A 25146-nucleotide genomic window follows, 5' to 3' on the forward strand; every position below is an offset into this window, starting at 1 on the left:
GAGCAGGCAATATCAGAGCAGTGTGTACTGATGGTTTTCCTGGCTGAATTCTTGGGCCAGCATCTGCCTGGCCTGAGAAACTCAGGGCCCACGGCCTTGAGTGGAGAGGAGCCTCGATTTCCCTTTCCAGAGCAGTGCATGTCATCCATCACTGCCCCAGCTCCTTAGTCAGCATCCCCCACCCTCTCTGCCCCAGTCCTCTTTCTCTGATAGGGAGTGATTATTTATGTTCTTGTTTAATGAGCTCTTTAGACATGTGCTGCAGTATTTCTGAGAATAAATCTTCTCTAGTGGCTTTGAAGTGCATTTGCTGGTGCTTGGCTGTGATGATGGAGGTGGCAGTTGTGGGTGGGAGGGTGGCTGATGGTCGGGGGCTTGGTGACCTGTAGTCTCCCAGACGTGTGTGGACAGGTGGGGAAGTTGCCAAGGTCCTAGTATGGAGGCAGGACCTTGCAAGCTGAGATGGTGGCAGCAGCCAGCATTGAACACCAGAGATTTTTACCGCCCATCAAAATGCCATTGTGTGTGAGCTAGTGCCAAGGGCTGCTTCTCAAGGTGGCTATGATTGTCATTCAAAAGGAGGTCTGAATGGCACAGGGAGGCTTTGAAAATTTCTGGGTTGACTAGGCAGGTGCTCAGCAGTCTTTCCCTTGGGCAGGAGGCTGGAAGGACGTTTCTGTCATGTAACAAAATTGAGTGGATGGTGGCTGCCTCCCTGAGGCAGAGAAAGCACACATGCCCCCATTAGACCCAAACTCCACTCTCCCATATCCTGCCTAGAGTGGGCCCAGAAAAAGGATGCCACCCAAAAGTACTTCCTTTATGGAAAATCAGAGGGCCTGATATTCTACCATTAGAGATGCATTTCTTTGCATCTATCATGCGTAGAAACCAGGGAGATCCTGAAGTGGTTTCCTCTGGGAGTGTCCAATAGATATGGACATAGTGTCCTCCAACAGATGGAGGACATAGTGAAGGTCCCAGCAATAAAAGGATGGAGGGGTCAGGAAGGGGTCATAAGTCAACCTCAAAGCCCAATTCCCCCATGCAGACATATTGCCAAGGACTTGAGAGAGCTCAGGGAGAGGGGGAGAAAGCTAAGCTCTTAGCACCAGCTTATCTTACTTACCACAACTCTCTTGGACTCTGTTCTTCTATCTTTAAAATGGGCCTAATTCTTGCTATTCTTCTAGGCTGGAAAAACCTTAAGAGTAAGAAAGCGACAGTTCAAGGTCACCCAGGCCAGTCCTCTCCATTCTTTGTGAATCTTTGTTATGCCCACACACTCTCACCCATCACCCCACTCTTACCTTCCCTGGGATGCTGACTGGCCCCATGTGGAGATAACTTCCAGACACAAGAAACTTCCCCCTCCTTTTTTTAAAGAGTCTGTACCATGTTGGGTGCTCTAGCTAAAAAGCTTTCCTTAAAGCCCCTAAGTCCGTTTCCCTCCACCTCTTGGGTTCGGCCTCCATTCTCATCAGGAGGAAAACAAATTCTTCTATGTTTATTTCATTTTTGCAGATAATTCTCATGGCTCACTTAATGCTGTTTTTTTTTTCAGATTCAACATTCTTCCTCCTTTCCTTCCTCCGTTCTTGCCTTTCACCTTTAGTCTTTCAGGAGGTATTTATTTTATATTTATAACATCAGGTCTGGGTCACCCAGGGAAGATGGCTATGAACAGGACACTCCTGGTCTCCTGCACCATTTATTTCCTGGGGAGACAGACATTAAAGGACTATGTGCTTGGGTAGTGATTGATTCAGTCCTACAGCTGTGATCAGCATTGTGTGTGTGCATATGTGAGATCAGGTCCTGGGGGACTGACCCAGACCAGAGAGATCAGGGAAGCCCTCCTGGAAGAGATGACTCAGAAGGTCAAGTAGAAGCCCAGTCAGTGAAGAGACATGAGAAGCACCACATGTACAGGGCTTCTGTATTTGTCTCTGGAACAGGAAAGGGTGTGTCCTGTGGTGCATCTCCTGGTCCCTTGCCTCAGATGTGTGCCAGGTTGTGCGACCCCTATGCATGTGTGGAGTAAATCAAGGGACAATGTGCTGGATGTGGCCTGGCCATAGCAAAGTGGACTGTGGCAGGCCCTCCTGTGCTTTGGGGGCCCTTCTTTGAGGGCAGCCTCAGCTCACTCTGCCATCCTGTGGTTAGAGTCCTACACACACAGGGTGCTCCTAACAAAGCTGCTCCCTTCCCATGGTTCTGAGGCCATCATGCCCCCTCCAACCTAAGCTATTCCCTAGATGCAGTGGCCCAGGGTTGTGTAGCAGCTTTGTGGACATGTGAGGTTTTAACTGAAGTTAGTGCATTGGATGTCACAACAAACCAGCATGAGATCCAGGGCCTCTAACTCAAGCCTTCCTATTTATTTACTTGTCTGCCATATCACATTTTTAAAAACTTACTTGTCTCATTTTATACATGTTTTTATGTTGCAAGTCACTTCCTATCTCTGGTGGGAAGTAGGTGGGAAGTAAGTGGATTATAAATCACAAAACCAACTGATGGAAATTAGGTCAAAAGTGCCAAGTGAATGCAGGTGGTTTCTTCTCCAGTAATGATGATGGTAATAAGAGCCAACCTTTCTGAGAAGTTATTACATGCCAAGTATTGTGCTAAGTGGTTTCCATTTATTAGCTCATTTAATTCTTCCCACTTCCTGATGAAGAAGGTGCAGTTATTATCTTGATTTGATGGGTGAGAAAACTGAGGCACAAGCTGATTAAGAAGCTCACCTGCAGTGTCTTTCCTGAGGTTTGAACCCAGGTGGTCTGGCTCTAGGGTCTGCACCTTGACACCTGCATAACTAGCATTCGAGTGTGTGCTGTGTGCATTCCCAATGCACTAACCACACATAATCCCCTGGGAGGCAGCTGTTACTATCATGCCCTCTTTACAGAGTAGGAATCCCTAGTTCAGAGGAAGTAGGCAAGCTACACAAAGTCTCCCAGCTTGGAAATGCCAGAACAAGAATTTGAACCCAGGCTTGCTGTGTTCCAGAGGGAGTGCCTGACCCCCCTCTCTTCCTCCTGGGACATAAGTCAGGATGGAGAGGAGAGATAGAAATAGCTATTTTGGAGTCACAGCTGGTGTGTTTAAAACAGAAGACAGTGCCCTGACAAATGTGGCTCAGTTGGTTGGTCATCATTCCACAGAGTGAAAGGTCACCAGCTCAATTCCTGGTCAGGGCACATGCTTGGGTTGTGGGTTCAGTTCCCGGTTGGGGCACATTTGAGAGGCAACTGATCAATGTTTCTCTCACATATCAATGTTTTTCTCCCTCTTTCTCCTTCCCTTCCCCTCTCTAATAAACAAACAAACAAACAAACAAATAAATAAAATCTTTAAAATAAGAAAATAAAACAGAAGCCTGTGACCCCACTTTCCTTCTAGACTGGTCCCTTCCCAGCTGCCTAATCCATTACCAAGCCCACACCATCAGCTGTTGTCACTCAGAAGCACCATGAGGAAACATGGGAAGTGTAAACCGGACCAACCCATCCAACCCCCCACTCGGAGGGGGAAACAAGAGGAAACGTGTGGGTGCACAGGGTGGGGTCTCAGGTAGACAAATGGAAGGACTACAGGCAGTGCTCATAATGTCTAACAGGCAAAGCCATGGCTTCTCTGAGAACAGAAGGCGGCCTCGGCCACCTCGAGGACCTGGAGGATTCCATGCGAGACCCATGGACTGATGCATGTCTTTCACCCCTTCTCCACGCTGAGCCAACTGATGACCGTGCCTTCGGGCATTCTAACTTATGAATTGTTATTTGAACCGTAGCTGCTCAGCCTCCCTAAGGCTGCCTCCTCCCAGGACTGAAATGGAACCTGGGTCACAGGTTCGATCCTGGTGAGGGGGTGTGTTCAGGAAAGAGTGTAGAGACTTATGTCTTGGTCCCTCCCCTCAACCAGTCGTCATCTCCCAGAACCACTGTGACTGCTGCCTCCCTGGCCCACAAATCCCAGGCCCAGGGCTTTGGGGCAGGCAGGGCTGGAGGACGGCACCATGAATCTCTGACAGCCATGGGGCTCCCTGGCTCACAGACATCCAGTGGAGGGAGCAGCTGATAGATCACAGCTGGTCTGTTGACCTTGAGTCTTAAGCAAAGTGAGAAATAAAAGGTCATATTTATGTCATCAGAGCCACAGGGGCTGTGAAGTCCCGGAGTGTGAATAAAGACAGCAACAAATCACTCAGCGCTCCTGGGAACTTGGCTGATCTGTCTTCTGGCCCTTGGCTGATCTGTCACCCACCGGCAAGCTGGGATCAGTGTACTCAGAAAGGGAGAAAAAGGAGGGATGGGCAGTCCAGGGGACCCAAACAGTGCTCTCTCTGGAATGTAGCAAGAATCACTGAGATTCATAGGTTGCTAGGATGTAGGATGTCCCTCACCTCAAATGTCATCCTTTTAAATAGGTTACCCCCAACCACTCCACTTAGAGATCGGCCTGCCCTCCCTACCCCCTAACACTTTTGCCTTCCCTTAACCTGTGATGCTTCTCCTTTTTCCATAGGATGCTCTACTTCCTAACATACTAAATAATTTACTCATTGTGGTTATTGTTTACCATCTACCTTGTTCCCACCAAGGTCAACTCACGAGGCAAGGACTTGTCTCTCATGGTCACTGCTGTATAACCCAGGGCCTACAGCAGCACTGGCACATGACAAAGCCTCTGTGGCATTTACTGGGTGAATGGATGAGTCTGGGAAGACCTTAGAAATGCACTAATCACCAGACCCCTCACCGGTGAAGAGCAGAGACCCAGACGAGAGAGAGGACTTGGGCTGGGTTACATACAGCCCGTTGGGGGCCACAGATCTGGGAGAAGAACCAGGCTCCAGAATTTTAGGCCAGAGCTCGGGTCCTGTGCAGTCCAAGTTGCAATCACACCCATCAGAGAATGTGTTTGCCGGGCTAGGTCACATTTTCTTAACTACCTATAGGACCAGAAGCTGTGTAGCCCTGGCAGGGAACAGGCTGGGGGCTTTCTTGCTTCCTTCCTTGATTTAAAAAACAAAAAAAAAGGTGATAAATATGCTGATTACCAACTCTCTGTCTTAAAGGGCATCCAAAAATATGGCTTCCATGACTGGGAAAGGTCAGGGAATTTCCCTTCCTGGGATTTTTAAGGGCTGGGGTGGGAGTGAGGTAAGAAGTGTTTATGAAGCACCTGTGCCCTGTCTAACCACCACTGCACTGGAGCCTTTACATGGCTCACTCATTTAATCTTCACTTCCAAGCTGGGATGGAGGGTAGTAGTAATATCTAATATTTATTGAACTATGTGCCAAGCACTGTTCTCCATGCTCTCAGGTACATTCATTCATTCAATCTGCCCAACAACTCTGTGAAGTGTATAGCTTCTATTATGGTCTCCATGTTCCAAATGAGAAACCAGGGGCAAATATGCTGTAAAATAAATGCTACCATTCTGGGTGCTTGGGATGCATCAGTGAACAAAACAACTTGGAGATCATCGTCCTCATGGGGAAACTGGCAACAAGCACAATAAATGGGTAAATTATATAGGTGTGGGGTGCAATCCATGCTATACAAAAAAAAAAGCAGAGTAGGGCTGGGGCTTTGGAGTAGTGGGCAAATGGCAATATTACATAGAGGGACTTGGAGGGCCTCACTGAGGAGGAGAGACTTGACAAAGACTTGAATGAGGTGGCCAAGCAGAGCAGTTTGGGAAGGGCATTTCAAGCAGAGGGAACAGCCTAGGCAAGGCCCCAAGGCTGGAGAGCATTTAAGAAGCAACAAAGGGCCAGGGTGGCTGCAACGAAGAGAGACAGGGCCAGAGTCTAGGAGTTGGGGCAGGGAGGTGGTGGGGCCAGATCACAGGAGACTTGTAGGCCCCTGAAAGGACAATTTCTCCAGTGCATCACCTTATTCAAATGCCTACCTCATCTCAGTGCTTGCATCCATTCACAGCCTCCAGCCAACACCCTCCTCTCAGCTCTGCTCACGCACTAGTGTTGTTTTTACACTGGCCAATAGCACACACTCATGCTCACATACACACAGAGCAGCCTATGGACACACATACACACCAGCCAGTGCATACACTTGCACTCACACTGGCCAATGTACACACATTTATACACACACACTATACTCACACTCACACACTGGGCAGTGGGCACTTACTCAGCCCCCTGCTGGCCTTTACCCTCTACCCACCTGCGTGTGGGAGAGGGGCAGCAGCTGTCCTCATCAGCCTTGCTCCCTGTGAAGCCCAGCATGGCCTCTCCCCAGCCAGACCAGGAGCAGGAGGAAAGCAGGCAGTTCCTGAGGCCTCAGACCCATATCCCCAAACAAACAGGGCTGGAGAGACTCCCAGAAAAGTACAGATGGGAGAAAGTCTGTGATTTACTTACATGTAATTTATTCACATGTTTACTTTCACACTAAGATCACAGCCCCATGTGGTCATCCTCTAGGAATACTGAAGAGCATTTAGTGGCTCTGTTTTGTGCTGATTGTCCCCACAGGAGCTGACTGTTCTCCAGGCTTGGAGAGGGGTTGGGGAGGGGAAGAGAGTAAAACTGCTGTTTTTAATTATTCCCAATTAAAACCAGGACAGTGCACCTCTAAGCCAGGACAGCCTCACCTGCAAGCTCCTGGCTAATGAGTAAATCCCCTAGAGAGGCTCATCTTCCTGCTCACCTCAGAGACCCTGAACCCCAAGGCGACCTACCAGTGCCCTCAGGTGCCACTCACCTGCCGCTGCGAGAGATCCTTCCAGGAGATGGGGGTGGGGTGGGGTGGGTAGTGTTAGGGTTCTCTACAAAAAAGATGACAATAGTGATGGATAGATGATAGACAGATAGATAGATAGATAACAGACAGATGATAGGTAAATGACAGAAGACAAAGTAGGCAAACCTTCACCATACACATTAAACCCTCACTTAACATTGTCAGTAGGTTCTGCAACTTATGTAAAATGATGTCTAACAAAACCAGTTTTGCCACAGGATAAAGGTTAAATTCCTACAGCATCTCATGAACAGTAGAACAAAACAACCTTAAGTGAAACAATATTATTCAAAGACCTGCTGCACATATATGATTTATTGAGTATATATTATATGCCAATGCTTTGCATATATTATTTCTAATTCTCATATGAGTCTAAAAATTAGTTTTCAAACTGCTTTCACAAACAAGACTGAAGCTCTGGGAAGTTAAGTAACAGGGGTAAGATCATCCACCCAATAAAGTTATGAGTCAGGATTTGAGTCCAGAGCTCAGGTCACACTGGTGTCAAATTCTGTATGCTCTGATAGCTGTGCCCTGCCTGCCCGGCTCCTGCATCTCGCTTGCTCACCTGTATTCTGGTGATGTTTCTGGAATTCTAGAATGTCAGAATTGGACATAGAAGCATAGAGAAAGAAAGTGATTCCCCCAAGGCAAGCCCCAACAGAGCCAGCCTTAGAGCCTCGTCCACTCAGGTTGGACCTGAGGATATTTGATGGGTGTGGACAGCTCTGCTCCCCCATCCCCACCTCTGACTCCAGGGTTGGGATCCTGTCAGCACCTCTCACTTGGCTGGACAGTGTAGCCTCCCCACTGCCCACCTGAGGTCTCACAACAGAGGTCATTTCTCCCCCCACCCCTGATAAATCCTTTCCTGGCCAACCTGCTTGGAGAGGCACTGATACCCAGGGAGGATCAGCAGAAACACAGCCCAGAGAAGTGCTGAGCAGGCACCTCCTGACCACTGGCTGGAAAGGCTTATCTCTGTGGGGTGAAGCAGCAGGCGAAATGACACTGCAGCCAGCACAGCAGGCATCTGGCAGGCCACCCTGTCGAGGGTCCAGCCTCCACATGCTGCGTGGAGCAGTCCTCAAGGTAGTGCCAGTCAGTGTCTTGGTCACTCATTCATGCATAGGTGCTGGAGTGTGCCCACTATTTAAGAAATGGCAGTTCCCATTTGCAGATGCCTTGTCGTTACACACCATGTCCAAGAAGACACATCTCTGCAGGTTTTCTCAATAATTCTATGGACCGAATAGCAGTATTATCATTCCCATTTGACAGATGAGAAAGCTGAGATTCTGAAGAGTGATATCTCCTTTTTCAAAGTTGCTCAGCTAGCAGATGATGGGTCTGGATTTGAACCTGATCTTCACACACCAAATCAAACATCATCATGGCTGCTTTTTATTGCATAAACCAAACATATTCCAAGTACTGTACTCAGTACTGAATAAATACTGTATTTAATTCCCACAATGATGCCATACAATCAATTTTATTAACCCATTGTGCAGGCAAACAAAACTGAGTGAGGCTCAGGGATGTGAAATGACTTACCTACAGCGCACATTAAGTCAGCTTTTTTCACCATAGCCCAAATTCAACCCCAGAGCCTGATACCACACATTTCTTCAGGAAATTCCTGACTTCACAGAGGGAGGGGATTATAATTGGAGGAAAAGGCAGATCTCCAAAACTCACCCAGGAAATGACTGAAGACTTCATTTCACCTTGGTTTCTTCTCTAAAGGGTCCTCATTGACTCTGCTGTTGTCATTGAAACAGAACCTAGTGTCTAGGTTCACTCATCTGTTGCCAAGCACCATGCTAAGTGTTTGACACCCATAACCCCACAGTCCTGACAATAGCTCTACGGAGTAAGTGCTAGAACGCCTATTTGAATAGACAGAGAGAGCTGAATAATCTTTCTTAGGTCACACAGCCAGTCATTAGCGGAGAGTGGGATGTGAGTCCAGGCCCAGTGGACAGCATAGTGGATGCTGGGAACCACTGTGCTTTACCTTCCACAACCTCTTTGCCTTTGTATTTGACTCATGTCAAGTCCTGCTCTGGAGCTGCCCTGTTCTTCACCCACTGGGACAAGAATATGGCCAGGGACCACCCTACCCCAAGCAGGTCCTTCCCCAAATGCTGCTGACCATCCCAAATCTGATGGGGCTAACCAAGCCATGGTCAACAGAGCTAAGAAGCTCCTGCTGATGGGGACTTACACCCACATGTGCATCAGCCACACTGACATGATAAATACGGTTCCAACAACCTCTGCTCTTCCTGCCCACCTGGCAGGATTTGCTTTGTGATAACACTTTCTTGCCATTGTTAAAATTGTGCTAAAATGTAGACGGCATAAAAATTGCTATTTTCACCAATTTTAAGTATGTAACTCAGTGGCATTAAGTACATTCACACTGCTATGCATCATCACCACCATCCATCTCCATGGCTTTTTCATCACCCCAAATGGAAACTCTGCACCCATTCAACACCAACTGCCACCCTCCTCCCCCCAGTTCCCTTCTACTGTCTGTCTCTATGAATATGACCACTCTAGGTGCCTCATAAAAGTGGAAACACAGTGTTTGCCCTTTTGTGTTAGGCTTATTTCACTTAGCATGACATTCTCAAGTTCCCTGCATGTTAGAGCATGCATCAGAATATGGCCTTACACAACACAGAATACTTCTTGAATTTGTGTCTTCCATGTACAGGGCCACACAAATCTTCTCTGTATCATTCCAATTTTAGTATATGTATAGCCAGGGAGAGCTCTGTGATTTCAATTTTGAGGAGGTTGGTGCTGTAGGTGATTGTGCCCCTGGGTGGTGCAAACTGCCAGCAGGGGAGAACTGTCTGATCAAGCTCATCAGTGGGTGGCACTGACCTGGGGTTTGTGTGTTCTGGTGGGGGTTCTTTGCTCTGCGCACTCCTGTGTTTATAACAATGTATAATTGGTCTGACACCTTCTGCTTTTCTTCTGTAAGTGATTAATTGTTTTTGAGCAAGCTTTTCTCAGCTCCTCAAGGAGAAAAATGGCAACAATCTTCCTCATCGTCATGATTATTGGGGCACCCAATGGCTCTGGGAGGGGAGCAGAAGGGGGTGCCACATCCCCATTGTACGTAATTTCTCAGACTCAGTACAGGAGGTTGATACTGATGTCCTCACTATACATGTGAGAGAACTGAGGTTCAGAGAGAGGAGAAATGACCCAGAGTCACACAGTTGGTCGGGGGCAGAACCAAGAGACATTTCTGTTTGATTACAAAGCCCATAGCTTTTCTTCTGAGACACACCAACCCAGTTCTTAGGTCCTGGGAGCTAAAGAGAGTTAAATACAGAGATAAATCCACATTCATAGAAACTTGTATGAAGAGAGACAGAGAGAATGAGAAAGAGAGAGAGAAAGATAAGGAGGGGGCCTGTTGCCCTGCGCTGAGGAGCTTGCCTAAGTCTCTCAGTCTGTAGTGGTAGAAATGCCACTCCAGGGGAATGGACTGGGTGCAAAATGGCTTAAGAGCAACCCTCGGGACATCGCAGGGCACACCCATTGACAGCCTGCTCAGTGGAAGCCACTGTTGGGATATAGCTTCCTGTGGGGCCTCACCAGAAGTGTGACATTTGTTTGGAGGAATGTGGGTCTGACCCAGTTCTCTGTGCTCAGACCTCCCAGGAAAGGAGGGTTAAAGACAAAGGTTGTGTGATCAGCAGGGAGCAGCTGGGATGCAAGCTGGAAACTGTGTCCCAGAGAAATCGTCAGGAGGAATGCAAATGTTAATTCTGGAGAATCGAAGACTCAGTGGGTTGAGAGAGTTGCTGCACAATTTGGGAAGCACCGACATATGTTAAGGAAAGAAACACCTTGTTCTGGGTGTCCCCATGGGGTAGAGTTGGGGCTGGCTGGAGGAAGCATCAGCTGTCACCACAGCCTGATGTGAAGGGGAGATTCTGGGCCACTAGGGGCTACATGAAGCTGGGCCCAGCATGTCCCTGGAAGCGAGCAGAGCAGACAGCCAGCGCACACACTGAGCACTCACTGTGGACCAGTCATGGTTCTAATCACAGGCACCAACTCATGCAGTCCTCTCAGCAATCCCGTGAGGGAGGTCCATCATCTCTTCCCTTCACAGGGAGGTTAAGTAGCTTGCCCAAGGTCAGACAGCCTGTAAATGACAGCTCTGGGATTTGAACCCTGTTGGTCCAATGCTAGTGCTCATGCTCTTACCCCTGGCTTTATCCTCTCCATGAAGGAGTGCCATGGAGCAGGGTGCAGCTGCCACCCTGACACTGCTTTCTCTGCCACACACAGGGGCTGCTGATTCCCCAAACACTGGCCAAGCCGCTGGATCTGCTACACATCCTAAGTCAGGGAGCAAAGGCAGTGCCTAGAGAGGTCACATCCTCACCTCTCACCAGGTGGGAGATGAGTACAAAGGCAGCCTGCTGGGGCTTGGCTCACTTTGACCTAATTTCCAGTAAACTCTGCCATCATTGAGCCAGAGCTTAACTAACACTGTTACCTACCGTGCCTCTTCTGAAAGAGACTTCTAGAGTCATGTGGGGCAGAAAACACGTCCTGCTGTGGGTATTGAAGCCATGATGTCTTTCTGCTGGCCCAGCCAGGGTCCAGATGTAGCCCAAGTCTCTCAGTTCCTAGCTCACACAGGCTTGCCAGCCACACATCCCAAGGCCTGGATTTCCAAGATCAGAGATGTGCCTCCTTTGGTTCAGTATCACCCACCCCTTAATACAACAAACCCTCAAGTTGAGCTGATCTGCCAGACAGATCTGGTCTGTGGGATGGGTGTTGAGAGCTCTGCCTTAGATTCTCGGCTGTGTTGAGTATGGCTCCTCTACTTGCAGACAGGGCAAAGCCACTGCCAACCAGACAGAGTGACTCAGGGTACCTGCGTCTCCGCGTGTTCCCAGGAGAGGCAAAGGCAGTGGGGCAGCAACCCATGGACCTTCTCAGAAGTTGGTAAGAGGCTTCTGACCCTTGGAGCCCTCACAGGGTCATTCCAGCCCCATGACCATTCCTGTGTAAGGAGCAGCCACATGCCTTCCCCTGTCATTACTCAGGGCCATGAGTTTAGGGATGGCTAGCATCCCGCACCAGAGGAGGGGATCCTACCATTTGTACTGGTAATTCCAGTCATTCTAACTGTTCCCTGATCCCTGGGCCAGAAACGACAAATTTGAGACATACATTCTCCCAGACTCATAGCACTGTGTCCCCAGTGAATTTGAACATAGCCTCAAAATCTCTCTCAATATGAGCAGCCAGCAAATCCTTGGAGTTGGAGCATAAGACTGAATCTATTCATGAGCCCTCCAGGCCCTGGCTTCTGGCTACTTACTCCCTTGGTGACCTAATTTTCTACCACTCTCCCTTTCCCTCACTCTGTTCCGGCTGTGCCAGCCTCCTTACTCTTCCTGCCTCAGTGCCTTTGCACTGGCAGCTTCCTCTGTGGAGAAACTGACTACAGATATCCACATGGCTTCCTTTCTTCCTTCAGACCTTCCATGAGCATTCAGAAGTAGCAAGATAACCCTCATCACTCACTAGAATCCGATCTGCACCTCTAATTTAGCCATGTGACTTCAGGGCAATCAAGTTAATCACTGTCTCTAAAATGGGGAGCATAATTAAGAAAAATACTTCCCAGGGTTATCATGAGGGTTGAATGTTGAGGTAATATGAGAGTGCTGGGTTTAGTTCTTACCTAAACACAAACATCTCTCTGTCAGACCTTAGGCAAATCACTTAACCTCTCCAAGCCTGAATTTTTTCATCTGTAAAATGGGGATAATAATAGTCCATCCCTCACAGTTACTGTTGATACATGTGACTTACTCAAAACTGTTTGTTTGACATGTATCAACATGTGGTAAGAGTTTGATCAATGTTAGCTGTCATTGTAGTAGGATAAATACTTTTAATTGCTGTCAAACAGTCTAACTCTAAGACTTGCTTCCTGCTGAAATCTGATTCTGCTCAATTCAGTTCACGGTACTACAGTATAGGGAAGACCACACTCAGTGGCTTGGCAGACCTGGCTTACAACACTGGCTCAGCCACTTTCCAGCGTGTGAACTTGAGCAGGTCACCCATCTGCCTTAGCCTCAGTTTCTTCATCTGTAATGTGGGGATAATTATTCCTACCTCCTAGAGTCAGTGTGTAGAAGCAAAGAGACCCTGCCTGTCAAGTGCTCAGCACATGGTAAGCAGTCAATCAGTTGTGTGCAAGATAGATGCAGCCACATCTCCACCACTGCTTGCAGTTTGTGCAGGGAAGCAAACAGGCCCCTTTGGGGCTTGCAGGAAAAGGGAGAGATTGGGGAGCCAGGGCCACTCACCTTGGTTTAATGAGGCCTTTTCCTGTGCCCTGAGGTCTCGCATCTGGCCAGAGAGGTTGACCCAGGTCAGTGCTTCTGTAAAGAGTCAGTAATGAGGGTGCAGAGCCAGGGAAGTTCAGTGGGGAAGCTTGACATGGCTTCTCCAAATTAGTGCTGAGGCCCAGCAGGCAGCTGTGCATCATCAGTGGGGGTTGGAGAGGGAAGAGCACCTAAAAAGCAGTGGCTGAAAGGGGGATGGAGGCTGGAGATTAAAGAGGGGGAGTTTGCTGACAATTCCAGGGAAGCAAGGATTGCAGCTCTCGTGTAGTCACCAGCACCAATTTCTTCCTCTTCCACAAATACACACTCCCCTGCTCTTTTTGGTCACACACCTATGTGTAACAGTGACAGACTTCTCGGGTTCACCTCATCTCATCTAAAGGTGGCCATATTAATCAGAAGGGGCTAATTACTGTTGCAAACGCATCCAGGGCTCAGGTACAATAGCATCTGACTTCTGGCTCTCCTAAGAGACCGGGGTGGTATACCAGGTTAGTCAGGGTGACTTCTTCACTTGGAGACTCAGGCACCAGGTCTTCATCACCCCTTGGGCCTTGTCACCACACCCAGGCCAGCAGAAGGGAAAAGAGGGACAGATGCTCCGTCTCTTTTAAGGCCTGGCCCAGAGGTCACACACACTACTGCCAACAAATTTCATTTACCAGAGGTTATCACTTGGACAGCCCCAACTGCAAGGCAGCCTGGAGAATGTAGTCTGGAGTGAGCTCAGAAAAGGGGAAGAGTGGACTTTGGCCGTCAGCTCACGGCTTTGGGTGGAGACTCTGAGGACCTCTCCCATTCCTATTCCCATTCCTGGATGCCACAAGTGCCTGTAATGGTAGCACTTAGGAAAGAGCAGGCTTGGCCTGCAAGTGTCTCTGGAAGAGGTCACATGAGGAGTCATCTCAGAAGTGTCAGGGGACATATGGAAGCTGTGGTTAGGGCAGTGGGTGGGAGGAGGCAGAGCAGTGACCAGCATTGCCTGGGATCAGAATCCTTACAGACCTTATATACATGAACACCTATTATACCTTATATACAGACCTTATATGAACACCTATTCTCTCTCTCTCTCTGTCACACACACACAGGCTTACAAGTAACCACACATGTAGTTCGCAAATGATACTTAGACACACACACTGTCTCTACACACTGTCACACACATGCACCCCACACACTGCCACACACTGTCACACATATGCACACCCATGTACCTACACACCTGCACTCACACACCCCAAACACTTACCTACATCACATCCATAAACATTGTCAGGTGGAGAAATGCCTCCCTGGAAACCCCTCACACCAGCCAGTGTCTGAGAGTCACCATTAGCCAGCCCTCATGTTGAAATGAGAATGTCTTACATCTGTATAGGCCTTCACATTTAACAAAGCACTCTTTCATTCACTGCTCAGCCATAGAGCAAATATTTACTCAGCAGTGACTTGAAGTCAGATACCATGACTGGCAGTGGAGATGCAAAGATGAATAAGACACAGGCTGTGGCCTCGTGGGAGACACAGGCACAGACAGAGAAGGTCTCCAACAGAGGAGTGAACAAAGGACTGTGGGACAGGAGAGCAGGAGCAGGTCTGCACAGGGTCAGAGAGGACATTTGAGTCAGGTCTTAAAGGATGAATGAGGTCACCAGATGAAGAAAGAGATAAGAGATTTCCAGGAAGAGGGGCTGGTAAGTGCAAAGGCTCAAGGTGGTTTGTTTCGGGAGTGAGGAGTGATTCAGAGAGGGTGTCGAAGTACTTTCTAAGGCTGGAGGTCTGCTAGGTAGGGCCGAGATGTGCTGCTGCTGATGTGAAGTAATGATGGTCTTTTCCCAAAGAGTGAGGAGAAAATGATAAATTAACAGGTAGAATATTCTTGTCATGTAAAGGTTGTGTCTTTGTGTCACTCAGGATGCCATAAAAAAAAAGAACACTCTATATATCACAGGGAATTTAGTGCATGGAGGGGTTGGATTATATGGGTGATGGAATTGCTATGGGTCAGTGGGGGGGACAGTGAGGCATTGCAGACACTAGCTACAGCCCAAAGCCACTACCACCACCTATTCCCATCCAAGGATGAAAAGACATGGAGGAGACAGTATGACCAGAGCCTCAAATCCATATCCATCTGGCAGGAGCTAGAACCCTGGAAACTGGGATCACACAAGAGGCTCAGTGTCATGAGCATCTGTTTGTGATGTAGCCTTTCCTATAAATCAGCTGGGAGATTGCTCGGCCAGCAGCTTGCTCAGAAGCCCGGCTCCAAGGAATAGACAAGTCACATGCAGTAACTGTGCTATTCACTCAGTGTTTATTAAATGCATGTTCACTTTAAAGAAGAACATCAACACACATTAATATCCTACTCACACTCAACAATTTAAAAGAAATATAACACACACAGCAATCAAGGAGGGATAACGAACCCGAGTCCCAGAGTGTCCCGCACCGTGCAGGTGCGGGAGGCAGCACGGTGGGCAAGGGAGTGATCAATGTCTTGCAAGGAAGGATCTCCAGAGCCAGGAGGGCAGCAGGGCAGACGAAGTCCTCAGTCCAGCAGGGCAGAGCCTCCTGTGGCTGATGCCAAGGGAGATCAGCGTGGCGTGGAGCAGCACTCTGGTGTGTGGAGCTCGGCTGTCTCAGCCGTGGTCTGGAGCCTACCTCAGCTATATGTTGAAAATGGTGTAGCCCACTGTTCTGGGTCTTTTTGATAAATGTCTTGATAACCCTGCTGGCAAGTGTGGAATTTCCCCAGGAATCTATGGGTGGTCCCACTCTGCAGATGTGGCTACTCTGGTCATGTGTGCAGATATCTTAAGTTGTCTCCTTTCCCGACATGTCTGCTCTGACCACATGGGCAAATATGTCTACTTGCCAGATATGTTTACTCTGACTTAGGTCATTTTCCTTTGGCACTAAAGTGTCATGGCTAACTGACAGCCATTTTAGTTGACATAAGTGACTCCACTTTGTTTTATATAGTTTATGGTATCTTAATTGGACCAATGCCATTGTATTGGCCCCACTCTCCACACTCAGGAGCCAACAGGGAGAAGCAGAAAAAGGGGAAGAAATGCTGGCTTCTCCCCTCCTCCCCTCCAGTCTTCCTCCAGTGTTTCCATTGGCCAACTCTATCTGGAAGCCCAAGGGCAAAGGAGCCTAGGAAATGTAATTCCTTATGAGACCCAGAGGGCAGGTGGAGGGGAAGACATCTGACAGCAAATAGTAACCAGTAGGCTGTGATTTCTTTCTCTGGTATCAGCTGTAGATATCATCTGTAGATGTGTTTGCTAGTGTTAAGTTAAATGAACAAATACCAAATGAACATTAATAGAAAAAAACACTCAGAAGGCTCTTATGCTTTTGTTGTTTTTTTCTGGGTAAGTGCTTGGGGTTGCAATTTCAGATCTTGCTTTAGAACATGTGACCTTAATTAAATTTTACACACTGGAGCAACTTAACTTAAAATGGCAATTCATGTTTTCTGCTAACAGCAATGTTGCTAGTTTATGTGATGGAAAGAAACCTACCATAATGTTAGGATGTGCCTTTCACAAAGAAGACATGATGGTTGTGACAGATATCTCTTTCTGCCTCTCCATCCATCCACTATCTCTCCTCCACCCTGCTGTGTGCCCTGAGAGGCTGACCAGTATGCACCCATTAACTCTGGCTTTTTTTCTTACAATGCTATTTTTTTTTAATTTTAAAAGAGGGGAAAGGAGGGGAAAAGAGAGGGAGAGAAACATCAATGTGTGGATGCCTCTCATATGCTCCCTACTGGGGACCTGGCCTGCAACCTAGGCGTGTGCCCTGACTGGGAATCGATCCAATGACCCTTTGATTCACTGGCCAGCACCCAATCCAGTAAGCCACACCAGCCAGGACTAAACTCTGGCTTTTTGTTGGGCTCAGCCATGAGGAGCAGTAGTAGAAAAGTGGGAGGAATGAAGACAGTGAGGTCAGGGTACTTATCTGTCTGGTTCGTGTGCTCTAAGATTCCCCCTGGCTGCCTCTGTCCCTCATCTAAATTTTCTAGACCAGTGTGTCTCAGTAGGGGATGATTTTGTGCCCAGAAGATACCTGGCAATGTCTGGAGACATCTTTGGTTGTCACGACTGGAGATGCTACTGGCATCTAGTGGGTAGGGGTCAGAAATGCTGTTAAACATTCCTATAGTACACAGGACAGCCCACCAAAACAAAGACTCATTCAGCCCAAAGTACCAACAGTGCCAAGGCTGAGAAACTCTACTCTAGATTAGTCCTTCTCAAGCTATTCATAGTGAAGGACAAGGGAGGTTTTCATTCCATCTGTTGCAGACCAATGCTTTTGTAAGAATATAATAGAAATAAATTATCAGGGAAAATCATCATGTGCTTGAGTATCACAACCAATGCCAAATTGCTGTAAAACTTTCTTAATGCTTACTCTCAATTTCTATACTGTCTGATCATGAATCTGGATTAAACAGCTCATCAACCGGCACCTAGCTGTGGGCTACACTCTGAGCAGTGTGGACCTGCATAAGCCTCTCATCTCCCAGCATTTGGTGACCTCACCTGGTACGCTCAGGCCTAGAGAGGGTAACAGCTTGGCAGCTACCAACTCTGAGTTATTGTGCATTCCCTTGTTGTCCCCCATCCCCTATCCACCACTTTGTAATGAGTCCTTTTGTAAGTAAAGTCTTGTTATGCCTCTGTGAGTGTGCCTACTGCCCCTGAAAATCCTGACTGATTCTGAAGCATTTCCCTGAAGAATGTGCACAAAGTTAGACAGTGTTCAGGTGGAAGAACAAGCCAGGTTTGGGAGCCCAGCTTAGGAGCTTGGACTGTGCCTTACAGGTCATGGCAGCCCTTGAAGAATGTTTCAGTGGGCGAGGGGCATGGCCAGAGGTGGGCTTTAAATGCTCTGGAAATAATGGTGCTGCACACACCAGAGGCAGGGAAGCTTGTCTGGAGGCTGCTGCATTCATCTAGACCAGAGGTGGACAGTCCAAAGCAAAAGGGTTGGCATGTAAGTAATAATGAAGGTGGGATCCAGGCTGTTTGACCTAGCCAAGAGATTCAGTGGTTGGTGGTGTTGGAGACTATGAGAAGGAGGACAGGGCTATGTGGGCAGGAGATGAGTTTGGTTCTGTCCCTAAAGTTTGAATGGTGCCCATTTCACCTGACTTTCTCATGCAGTTTGTCTTTTCTGCTGCCTGGAGGGGAGAGTGGTGTTGCTTCTATGAGTTTGGGTTCTGAATCTCAGTGGATCCAGATATGGTCTCAGCTCCAACAGGGCTCCACAGAAAGTGAAAACTGCTTAACTTCCTTCTTCTCTAAATGGAAATGATGATAATGTCCTCAGAAGGGCTGTCAGGAGACTAATGCATGTAAACTTCCAAGTGCAAGGTTGGCATGTGGTGAACACTGGTTAGTGCTGTTATTGGTAAAGGCAATCTTGACTGCCAGAGGCTGTTTTGAGCCCCCTGGTTCCTACTCTTATAAGTACACATACATGTAAGTCCACACACATGCATACATACTTGCATACATGTGTGCACACATTGCAGAGAAACCAGGAGCTGCTTTCTTCTGATGGGCCAATTCTTGTGCAAGACTTTTCCAAGCCTGACCCTTCACTGCTGATGCCAGGGATCAGCCTCACCCTATTAACCATCATTTGCAGTGCGGCCCAGCGATGGCTCCATCACATCATGATTTTCCCTGACTGGGGAAACAAAGAGAAAGAGAGAGGCCAAGTAGGGTCCCACACAGTCACCTGCAGAGGGCAGAAAAACAGGCCAGCAGCTGCATGGCACAATGGTCAGGAATGGAGGCTCTGGGGCCAGACTGCCTGGTTCAGATCCCAGCTCTGCCAATGTCTAGAGCGACACTAAGCAGATGGCTTAGTCTTCCTGTGTCTCAGGTTCTTTATCTGTAAAATGGAGATGACAGTCACAACCCGCCCTGCCCCCCAACAATTGTTGGGAGGATTCAATAAGTATTCATCCTCTTAAAGCTCTTAGAACAGTGCCTGGCACAAAAGAAGTCCTCCATAGTAACTACTCTCTATTTTCATTATTATTATTCATGGTAGTGGTAGGCCAGGCTTCCTAGAGGATGGTTTAAACATTGAGATGATTAATGCATTAAGTGCAATATGGAACATAGAAGCCCTTGTCACATAACAGATGTTCACTAAAAATGTTAGCCCATCCCTCATCCTCAAATGGATCAGCTCTTACACAGCTCATGCTCCAGTGAGGGGGCAGCATGCAATGACTCAGAGTGGACAGGAGCTGGGCTGCCTGGGTTTTAATCCCAGCTCTGCCAGTTATGTTTGCTTCCTACCTCTGGAGTCTGTTTCCCCCTCTGCAGGATGAGGAGCATACTAGTGGCTACACAGGGCCTGGCACACAGCTGCCACTTGGTAAGTGTTTGCTCTTATATTGTCGCTGTTCTGGGGGTGGTAACTCCTGCCTTTCCAGCTTCCAACATGACCCCAAGGGGAAGGAAGTGGGCCCTGTAGTGCTGGGCACTGAGGGCTCTCAAGGCTCTGCCCAGTGATGTGTAAAGCACAGGGGACTCCAGGGCAGGAGTTGGCTGACAGGCCCAAGGCCAGGGTGGGCTTTTCTCTGAGATGAGGAGAAATGCCACATGTTCATCATGTGGTAAAGAACAAGCCCAGACTATGGTGCTAGAAGCTAGTGTTAAAGTCCCAACTGCCCCATCCTAGCAGTCCAGCTGTGTGAGCAAATCACTTAGCCTCTCTGAGTCTTGGCCGTTCCACTCCTTGGACATGAGAGCAGGACTGCCCTGCTGCCCTGAAAACAGATAGCTCTGGGGGCCTGGCTGGCAGGCATTAGCTGAATCAAGCCATCCCCACTCCCTACTCCCTCCCACTTCTGCCCCAAGCACTGTAGCTATGGATTTGGGGTGAAGCAGGGGATGACGCTCCCTCCATGGTGGCTCCCCAGCAGCAGAGCAGCTGGGAAGGGGTGGGGAGGAGACAGAATTCTCAGGTTGCCCTCTAATAGGATATCAGTACCTGTCTCTCAGCTCCACTCCTCTGGGCTCCCAGGTAGAAGTCCTCAGCCTCTGGAATTTCATATTTGAAATCTCAATTAAGCTGCTTGGCTGTGGGTTTGAGGGGTTGTCTGCTGTTGATGGATCCATTGAGTAGCAGGAGCAGGAGAATGGAGGGCTTTTTTGGAGTAGGGGCTATAAGGAAGGCTGCAGACAGGGACATGGCAGGAGTGTTTATAGGGTCACATAGGCATCCTCTCTGGAAACAGCACAAAGCACACTACATGAACAAGAGCCTCAGTGATCAGAGTTGGAGTCCTGGCCTCCTGAATGTCCAGGCTACGTTGGTTGGCTGCACTGGATGGGCTCCAGTATGGGGAGACTGCTGCCTCATCAGACCCTCCCCTAAGGTGGAGGGACCCATCTAGGCTTCCCCAACCAAAGAAACTCTTTCTGCAGGTCTTTGTGGTTGTGCCTGGCCTGCTGTGGCTGTGACAGAGGAATTGTCCTTCCCTCTGGGAAGCAGAATTGCCTTCTAATCTTCAATTACAGTTGCACCCCCACCCTCAGTTTGCCCCAGCAAATCTCCTCCCTGTCCCCTCTCCCCCACCACAGGCATGAGGAAGCCCTCTGGAGATGAAATGGTCTTGGCTCCCGAGGTCAGGACATTGTCTGTGACTCCATGTAGCATGGGGCCTAGGGAGGAGGCTCTGTCAGTGTTGATGTGTCTCCAAGGGGAGGACAGAGACCAAGGCTTTGGGTGGGCCAGAGCAGGGCCAGAGCCAACCCAACTCACACAGCACTTCCCAGAGACTCTGGAATAGTTGCATGGCAGGAGCGGGGCTGACTGGCCAGGGGTGGGAGGGAGTGTCCTCTTGTTTAATTTCTGCTTTTTCCTCAGGACTTTAACTTCTCTGTCTCTCCCTTTGCCCCTCCCTGTGTTTCCTCTCTCATCTCTGCTGGCTCTCTCTTCTTCCCTGTACCTCCATCTCTAAACTACTTTCCTGTCTCTACTTTGAACTCATCGTGTTTACTTCCACCTCTTCTGGGTGGTTTTCCCACACTTGATCACCGATGCCCCTTCCTGTGTATATATCTCTCTGGCACGTTTACCCTCGAATCTTTGTCTCTCACTTCCCTTTTCACCTGACCTTTTTGTTTTCTTACCTGAGTCCCTCTCCTCATGCCTCTGATTCCTTCACTATTTCCTTTGCCTTGTTCCTGTCACCTGTCTGTTCCTGCTGCTTCTCCACTCACGCCTCCTCTTTCTCTCTGTTCTCCATGTCGCCCCTTTCCGGTCTCTTCACCTGTCTCTCTCTCCTGCTCTTCCTCATTCTGTGTCACTGTGTCTGTCTGTCTCTCTCACTTCCCACTTCTTCGTCTCTCCTACATCTGTCACTACCTCTCTTTTTCTTTCTTCCTCTGTTCCCCACCACTCTGCTGTCCATCACTATCTCCCTGTGTCTATCTCTACCCACCCTAGGATGATACCAGCTTCCAACAAGGCCTTTGTGGTCAACAACTTGGTGTCAGGGACCGGCTATGACCTGTGCGTGCTGGCCATGTGGGATGACACAGCCACGACACTCACGGCCACCAACATTGTGGGCTGTGCCCAGTTCTTCACCAAGACTGACTACCCACAGTGCCAGTCGATGCACAGTCAGATCCTGGGCGGCACCATGATTCTGGTCATCGGTGGCATCATTGTGGCTACACTGCTGGTCTTCATCGTCATCCTCATGGTGCGCTACAAGGTCTGCAACCACGACGCTCCCAGCAAGATGGTGGCTGCCACAGTCAGCAATGTGCACTCACAGACCAACGGGGCCCAGCCACTTGCTTTGAGCAGTGTGCCCAGTGGGGCCCCTGTGCCAGGGCCACCCAAAGTGGTGGTGCGCAATGAGCTGGTGGAGTTCAGTCCCAGCTTTGCCCGACACAGTGACTCCTCTTCCTCCAGCTCCCTGGGCAGTGGGGAGGCAGCGGCGCTGGGACGGGGTCCCTGGAGGCTCCCTCCCCCTGTCCCACGCCCCAAGCCCAACCTTGACCGCCTAATGGGGGCCTTTGCCTCTTTGGACCTCAAAAGTCAGAGAAAAGAGGAGATGCTGGACTCCAGGACTCCAGGCGGGAGAGGGTCTGGGACATCGGCCAGGGGCCACCACTCAGACCGAGAGCCACTGCTGGGACCACCTGCAGCCCGGGCCAGGAGTCTGCTTCCCTTGCCCCTGGAGGGCAAGGCCAAGCGCAGCCATTCCTTCGACATGGGAGACTTTGCAGCTGCAGCTGCAGCAGCTGGAGGGGTTGCCCCAGGTGGCTACAGCCCCCCTCGGAGGGTCTCAAACATCTGGACAAAGCGCAGCCTCTCTGTGAATGGCATGCTCTTGCCCTTTGAGGAGAGTGACCTAGTGGGAACCCGGGGAACTTTTGGCAGCTCTGAGTGGGTGATGGAGAGCACGGTGTAGGCTTGGGGGTGGGTGTCCTCTTGCCTGCTCTTGCGGGGTGGAAGAAGGGGAAAGAATCTTTACTGGCAAGTCTTCATGGTGTTTCCATGGTGATGTTTACATCCAGGGACAGTTTAGTCTCCCTGTCAATGGCCTCCCCCTGACCACCACCCACACCACCTTCCCAAGCCTGTCCCCCCAACCACCCAGCCAGGGTGTGCTCAGGGAAAGCAGACTTGATCTCTAAGTGTCGGACTGAGCTCTCAGTGTTTGGAAAGGTGGGATTCTTGCCTTTCTACTCACAAATGCAGTGTATAAGCAAGTGGCTTTGGATTGCTTATGGTTCCAGTGTTGTTTTTATTTCTTAATTTATCTCTTCTACTTCCTAAATGCCTCCTCTTCGTTCACACAGATAATGGAGAGTTTGTTCTACATACGAAAGCAGGTTCCAAGCAGCCCTGACAGTGGGGGATTATTGCCAATTGAGAGAAGGGACAAAGTCTGGTCTCACACTTATTTTGGGGAAGACTGTGGAGTCCCTTGTCCAGACCTCTCATTATTCATAACCATCCTCAAACTTGGGAGAGTTGGGTGATACCCCTATACCTGACCCAGCTTTCTTTGCTTCTGAAACATGACTGTCCACATCCATCACATTGGCTTAAACCAGAAGCGTAACTTCCTGAACTTCTCGTTTGTGTCAGGGAGAGGGTGAGGGCTTTCTGAGTCATAATGGTGTAAGGGATGTTAGCTCTTGGAGTTCCTTTGGGATTTTTGCCTCTTTTGGGGGGAAGCTGGGACAGAAAGTCCCCATGAGCATGTGGTGGGCCAAGGGGACTTCTCACAAAACAAGTATATTGGTTTGGCATAAGAACATTGAACTTAGAGTCCAAAGGTCTGAGTTCGGGTTTCAGAACCACCACTGATTAAACCACCTGAAGACGTTGGTGGTGGGGGCACTCTTTTCTCTCTCTTTGGTCTTCAGTCTCCTAATTCACAAAATGCTGGGATTCAGGTCTCCAATTCCACTCCAGTTCTAAGGACCAGTGAACTCTCATGACTAAATGTTGGGGTTTCCAGCTTGGCGGTACCATAGCACATGCTGGTCAAGCCATCCCTCTCCTCCCTGCTGGACATACAGGAGAATCCCAGAGGATTTGGAGGGGAGTGCTGAATCTTTTTAGTATCATAGAGTTTTGAAACTGGAGTAAGCATTTGCAATTATTTCATCCTTAACCCTCCCTCCTCTTCCCCTAGAGTGTAAGGGATTTGCCCAGTCACACAGGGAGTTAGTGACCAAATCAGGGCAGAGGCCAAGGCCACCTGCCTCCTGGATGATGGTGGGATCTGTCACTCTGTCTTCACTCAGGCTAGGGCATGTCTGTGTCCAAAGTCTGTCCTTTGTTTATTGCTAAAGAAGCTGGCTCAGGGTGGGACATGGGGTTGCCATCTGTGGATGCCATCTGTGAAGAGGATTCATCCATGGAAATGACATGATGGAAATGGGAGGGCACATAGGCTCACATCCATGTAGGGAGAGACCCCCACCCTCTTAAAGTGTTGAGAGGGACAGGGAGATGTGGCCAGGGAGCAACTGCTTTAGCAGCAACTGAAGGACTTTCCCTGGCATCTCTGTCTCCCCTGGTCTCTGTCTGTTCCAGGTCTCTCCTCATTGCCAACATACTACCTCTCACTTGGCCTCCCCAACTCATCCTTTCCCATCCCAAACCTCTGCCACTGATCTGTAGCCTCTCTCTTGTCCTTTTCCTTCCTTCTTCTACTTGCCAACCACACAATATACAGAGCATATAGGTGAGTCTATCTTGGGCTGAAAAGTTCTGATGGGCTCAGACCTAGAGCTGAGCTGGTGGCCCCCACCCCAACCCAGAAAGCACAGGAGAGGGTGGACAATAGTCTATGCAGGATTGCCTTCTGGCTCCAGCCCAGGAGCCTCCAAATCCCATGCCTTCATCCTCCCCCTGGTTCCTTCCTCACTTTCCTCTCTCCTCACCTTCCCTCCACTGCCTGTTTTCAAACTCTCTGCCTTCCCTAGTCCCTGTGTGGTCCTGGCAAGGGCATGAACAGACCAGGCCGGTCTCTTCCGAAGACCACAAGTTTATTTTCACAGGCTAGTACCAGTGCCAGAACACAAACCTTCCCCAGTCATGGTGGCATCCACAGAACTGGGTGACTTGAAAGAAAATCTACCCCACCCACCCTCTCTGTCTCCCACACTGTTCTCCTCCTCTCCTTTTCTCTCCGCACCTTCCTCACTCAGTCTTTCAAAACATAGCCATTGAGAAAGTGACCCCAAATACTGCCTTTCTTTTCATCTTTGGGTTCAGGCACCCAGAGGAAGAGTGGTGGACATCAGAAGGGGAGCAACCAAACATCTGTTCTCGTCAGCGACTCTGAGCTCTGTGGTGATATGATATGTACTTGCACTGTGTTTGTCATGTTTCTGACTTGAAGTTTTGAAAGC

General features: G+C 49.1%; 1 protein-coding gene and 1 non-coding gene across 2 annotated transcripts in view; one reads left to right on the plus strand and one right to left on the minus strand.

Annotated features, from left to right (window-relative positions):
- The window catches only part of LRFN2 (leucine rich repeat and fibronectin type III domain containing 2), a 40026-nt gene extending 17103 nt beyond the window's left edge, over window positions 1-22923 (plus strand). Inside the window, exon 2 of the mRNA XM_037153772.2 lies at window positions 21707-22923. Coding sequence (XP_037009667.2) covers window positions 21707-22685 — 979 coding nt within the window. The 3' untranslated portion in view covers window positions 22686-22923. The remainder of the gene's footprint in view (window positions 1-21706) is intronic.
- On the minus strand, window positions 9474-9575 carry LOC119056834 (U6 spliceosomal RNA). Its single transcript, XR_005083954.2, has one exon. It is a non-coding gene; the product is annotated as a U6 spliceosomal RNA (small nuclear RNA).
- Window positions 22924-25146: the final 2223 nt, after the last annotated feature.

Source organism: Artibeus jamaicensis, unplaced genomic scaffold (genome assembly GCF_021234435.1).
Source record: "Artibeus jamaicensis isolate MK-2021 breed Jamaican fruit bat unplaced genomic scaffold, CSHL_Jam_final contig_1803, whole genome shotgun sequence".
Lineage (NCBI taxonomy): Eukaryota > Metazoa > Chordata > Mammalia > Chiroptera > Phyllostomidae > Artibeus > Artibeus jamaicensis.